Raw genomic sequence first — 5117 nt, 5'->3', positions numbered from 1 at the left:
TGCATTCAATGTTCAGTGCCACTGGAATATACTTTAAAATATTTAACATTCCAGTGTTGCTTAAAATTAAAAAGCAAACAACAGCAACAACAAAGAACGCTTAAACGTTCACAGGAATGCTAGAGACATTTACCTGAGGTCTCATTTGTACAATGTATTTATTTTCGTCCAGCATTTGCATAGGCAAAAAAAAAAAGGAAAAAGAAAAAAGAAAAAAAAGATAGCAAAAAAGTGCTAGAATTCCCTGGGTGGGGGCAGGTGGCAGGTGGGGGTGGGACTAGGAATGAAAAAAATACATATATTTCTAAATTGCTATAGTAAAAAAACCGTGTCCTATAAAGCAATTGCAACTATAATCCCCATTAGGGGCCTCCTTCTTCCCACCCATTAGTCACACACAAACAACATTAAAGTTTTTAATCATCTTACAATTTTACAAAGGAGGGGTGTGCATAGATAATATTTATTCATGGAACTCACTTTTATATTAGATATTTTTTGAGTTGCTAATTTCATTTTAGCCAAAGAATCAGTTCCATCCCATTCATCCTTCCCTCTCAGTCTAACACAGAACTTTCTGCACAATCATTGGGAATCTTTCTTGAAGCTTTTGGACAATTCTCTGTTCCCGGGTTAAAAAATCACAGTTCGAAAGGTTTGCTGGCTCTTCTTCAGGTGTTTCTGGGCTGGTGAGAGGGCTGTCGAGGCGTTGTTGGTCCTCGTCTTGCTGCTGCTCTTCCTCCTGGTAGTCCTCTTCTTCTTCTTCCATCTCCTCCTCCTCTTCATTCTCATCCTCCTCTTTCAGCTCTTCCTCCTCGGTCTCATCTTCTTTGAACTCTTCCTCCTCATCCCCCTCCTCCTCCGATTCATCCTCTTCCTCTCCATACCTCTCCTCTTCTTCATCCTCCTCCTCACTGTCCTCCTCCTCTTCTTCCTCCTCCTCCTCTTCCTCCTCCTCCTCCTCCTCCTCTTTCACCTCCTCTTCCTCCTCCTCATCCTCTTCTCCCTCCTCTTCTTTCTCTTCCTCCTCTTCCTCCTCCTCCTCGTCGTCATCTTCATCCTTCTCCTCATCCTCCTCCTCTTCCTCCTCCTCCTCTTCCTCCTCCTCCTCTTCCTCCTCTTCTTCCTCCTCCTCCTCCTCCTCTTCCTCCTCCTCCTCCTCCTCTTCCCCATCCTCCTCAATTCCCTCCTGCTGCAGAGAAAGGCGGAGCGCTTGCCCCTCGTCTTCCTCTTCGTCCTCGTCCTCATCGACCGCAGCCGCAGGGCTGGGCACGAGGCAGTAGAGCTGCTTCTGGACGAAGCTGTAGAAGGTCCCCTGCAGCAGCTGCATTTCCTTGTCTTCCTCGCCCCGGCTGAGCACTGGCTGGAGCGCGCCGCTGCCGTCTTGGGGGGTAGCGGCGGCGGCCGCTCCCGGCTCCTGCCTCGCAGCGGCTGCAGCAGCTGCTGCGGCCGCCGCTGATGTTGCCGCGGCTGTAGCCTGTCGCGCCCGCAAGGCCTCCTGCTGGCGCTCCTGCTTCTCCTGCTTGCGCATGTCCTCGTAGACCTGGTTCATGATGAACTGCGTGGTGTTGCGCGGGGCGCGCATGCCGGGCGCCCGACGGCCGTACAGGTTGACCGGGCGCAGAAGGGCGCTCAGGTCCACGGGTGGGCTGCTCTGCAGCGGGCGGCGAGGGTGGCCGCGCCGCACCCCGCGGCCCTTCCTCCCCCAGCGCTTCTTCTTCTTCTTGCGGTAGAGGCGCCCCGGGCCCGGCTTGTCGGGCCCGCTCCAGCAGGAGCAGCAGCATGGACAGGGAGGCCTCAGTCCGTACACCCGCACAACCTGCACGCGGCCCGGAGGCTTCCAAACTTCCATGGGCGGGCAACGCCACGGGCCCGGGGTCCAGCAGCCTCCGGGACCCCAGCAGCTGAGGCTGGCCGGACGCTCGGGACGCCGCTGCGTATGGGGCCAAGGTGGGCCCGGGTCATGCTGGTGCTTCGCCTGCTTTCGCAGTTCCTCGTATTCCAGCTTGGGGCCGGAACGGTGGCGCCGTCGGGACATCGCGGTGCTCCTCCGCCGTCGGTGGCACGGGGACCAAGGAGGGAGAGACGACGGGGAGGCCCAGCCGCCGCCGAGGTTCAGTGGGTCTGCGCGTCTGTCAAGGGCCAGGGCCATGCCTTCTTCGCACAGCTGTCAAGTCGAAGGCTGTAGAAGATGCTGACTGACCCACCTGCTCGAGCGCGAGGAGGGGTCGGCTACCGAAGATCTTAGGTGGCACCTGTGCCGCAGCGGTCCCCACGCACCTCGCGCCTCCTTCTCCTCTACTCTGCTGCCGACACCGCTTGCCTGCCCCACGTGTGCCTGCCCTCTGCGATCTCGCCTTCTCTCTAAAGGGGCAGCTTTTCCTCGCCCCCCACCCCCCGCCCGGGGGTGGTCGCTAAGTCCTTCTTGCCTTCTTTCTTCCTAACTTCTTTATTTAGCTCCTCTTTGCCTTCGCACTTGAGAAGTTGCCTCTCCCAGGCTAGGTGATGGATGGATGGATGGATGGATAGATGGATACCCAGATAGATGATGGACGGATGGATGGATGGATGGATGGATGGATGGGTGGGACGGGGGGCTGAGTAAGGATGGTCGGGGGGAGGGGAGTTTATTGGTGAGCTACGCGCTGTGAGCCCCGCTCCTTGTTCCCGCACAAACCCGTCTCCGCAGTTACGCGGGGGTGGGGATTGGGGGTGGGCGGGGGGAGCGCGTTACCTTGCTGCACCCTCTCTCTCAGCTCAGGTGCCAGTGTGGTCGCCGGTCCAGGCCGGACTGAGGGGAGCTCGGGGCCCGAGCTGCTTCAAATACCGGCCGGGGGCCCCGCGTGCCCACAGCGTCCCTGGTTACTCCGGGCAACGGCCAATCAGAGGGCTGGGTTGTGCTCCCAGTGTGTGAAGCCGAGGTTCGGCAGCAGAACTAGGGGTTGTATGAGTATTCTCAGGGGGCTTGTGACGCAGCTGGGGGGCAGGGAGGTCTAAGGAGAGGGGCAGGTAATGGGGGCTGGGTTGGCTGCTCAGAAGGAGCTGAAGTTCCAAAGAGTTCCTTGGACTACGTTGTTGGAGGGGACAGGATTGACCCCCAGGAGTTTAAAGATCTCCATAGATGATCAGATTTAGAGCCATGAGTAAACTTAGAAAAGCTTAGAAATGGAAGGAACCTCAGGGAATCTTATGGTACCTACAACCACCACCCCCTTTCATTTTAGGGATGAGGAAACTGAGGCCCACCCAGTGAGGAGGAAGTGACTTGCCTAAGTTCACGTAGCTAGTAAGGCGCAGAGGTAGAATTCATAGGAATTTTCTTTAATGCCAAATTCAATATTCTTGCTAATATGTCACATTACTTCCTTCATTTAGTCAAACCCCACCCATCATTTTTACTAATGAGGAAACCAACTTAGAGAGACTGAGTGGTACCAATTGACAAAACATGGCTTTCAACTTACTTTGGTCAAGGCCCTTTCTGAGGCCCTATGTACCACACAAGCTGACTGGGTTTTTGTTTAGTTTAGTTTTTGTTTTTGCTGTGTTTTCCCAGGTAGTCTAGCCACATGAATCAAAATGGCCACTGCATTCTAGCCACATGAATCAAAATGGCCACTGCATATCCTCTATCCTCTTATGGTGCTTGGCATATGTTTGGTGCTTAATAAATGCTTCTTTCACTCATTCATTGACTCGTTGTGAATTAAAGAAACGGAACTCACAAAGCCATTTCACTCACCCATTTATACATTAGGATTCAAGTCTGAAGCCTCCTTTTGCCCAACTGGTAGCAGAAGTCAACTCAACCTTGCTCTGCCAAGTTTGAGCTGTGACTTGCAATCTGAAAAGTTTGATATATTTCTCAGCATCACTTACTTACAGGGATAAAACGGAAGTTGCAAGAATAGACCATCACCCACTGAGAACACTGGTTTCCACATGCCTTCATGAAATCAATAAAGAACAGAATAAGCAGGAAATCGGCAGTCTGCTGAGATCACTTATTCAAGTCTTGGTTGGAAATTGAGACCAGTATGGGGTCCCTGAGTCTTAACAGTTTGCACTGAGATGAAGACTTAAGTAATTGTCTTGGGATCTCCATGTACAGCCAGGCCTCATTTAGGTTTCCTGGCTCAGCTATTAACTTCCCACCGACTGGCCTGGAATTGGAAGGTGGCACTAAAGGCTTCCATCTTTCCCCTCCACAGGGGAAGATGCAGCTGAATGCATTTAAAATTGTGCTTCCCTGGTCCCGTCTGGATCATGGTGGCATCCTGATAGGTCAAATGTATTCTCCTCACAACAGGTGGATTGCAATCCTTACTTGGTCCTGAAGGTTTTAGAAACTTTTTTTTTTACATTCAATTATAGAACCCAAAGACTCATTTTCCATCAGCTGCATCTCTGTGTTAAAAGAGATTTTAATTTAAATAATATTAACAAAAGAAATAGCACAATGCCTAAAACATTTTAGCTGCTTAATAAATGCTTATCCACTGACTGATGCGACATAATTTTTACCATCAGTATTGACTAGACAGACGCTAGGAGGACGTGGATTTTCTGAATCGTCACCCCACCCCTCCAGCCCTTTCCTCTGATTGGTCAGTTCTTCCCAGAACCTTCATTTTAAGCAAGGTGTCCAGGTCAGTCACATCTTCATTGTTCACTGGGCTCAGCTGATTCTCTGGACTTCTTCTCCATCCTACCCAGTTCCTCCCTCCCCTTTTCTCTCACCCCACTAAGATCATTAAAATGTAACCTCTTTTTGGGCAGGAACTGTTTTTCTCAAAATAATAGCTAGCATTCGCATAGTACTTTACAAATATTATCTCATTCAGTCCTCATAATCACTCTGGGAGACTAATGCTATAATTAACCCCATTTTACGGGAGAGGAAAATGGAGGCAAAGTTCACTTGTCCAGAGTCACACAGCTAGTGAGTGACTGGGACTGACTTGAATTCAAGTCTCCTTGATTCCAGATCCAGCCCTCTATTCACTTCAACACCAACAGGACACCACTTTTCTGTTTATATTCACAGAAGGGAATAGATGAGAGGAGAAGACTGAAGAGGGGAGAGGAAGCAAACATTTATTAAGTGCCTACTGTAT

General features: G+C 51.2%; 1 protein-coding gene across 1 annotated transcript; it reads right to left on the bottom strand.

Annotated features, from left to right (window-relative positions):
- Positions 1–408: 408 nt before the first annotated feature.
- CCER1 (coiled-coil glutamate rich protein 1) lies at positions 409–2874 on the bottom strand. The gene has a single exon (XM_036758742.1). The coding sequence runs from the start codon at positions 2150–2152 to the stop codon at positions 563–565; it is 1590 nt and encodes a 529-aa protein (XP_036614637.1). The 5' UTR covers positions 2153–2874; the 3' UTR covers positions 409–562.
- Between the last annotated feature and the right edge of the window lie 2243 nt (positions 2875–5117).

The sequence above is a fragment of the Trichosurus vulpecula genome, chromosome 5 (genome assembly GCF_011100635.1).
Source record: "Trichosurus vulpecula isolate mTriVul1 chromosome 5, mTriVul1.pri, whole genome shotgun sequence".
In the NCBI taxonomy this organism is placed as follows: domain Eukaryota; kingdom Metazoa; phylum Chordata; class Mammalia; order Diprotodontia; family Phalangeridae; genus Trichosurus; species Trichosurus vulpecula.
The sequence above is the reverse complement of the archived record's forward strand: the minus strand, read 5'-3'. Positions and strand labels throughout refer to the sequence as shown.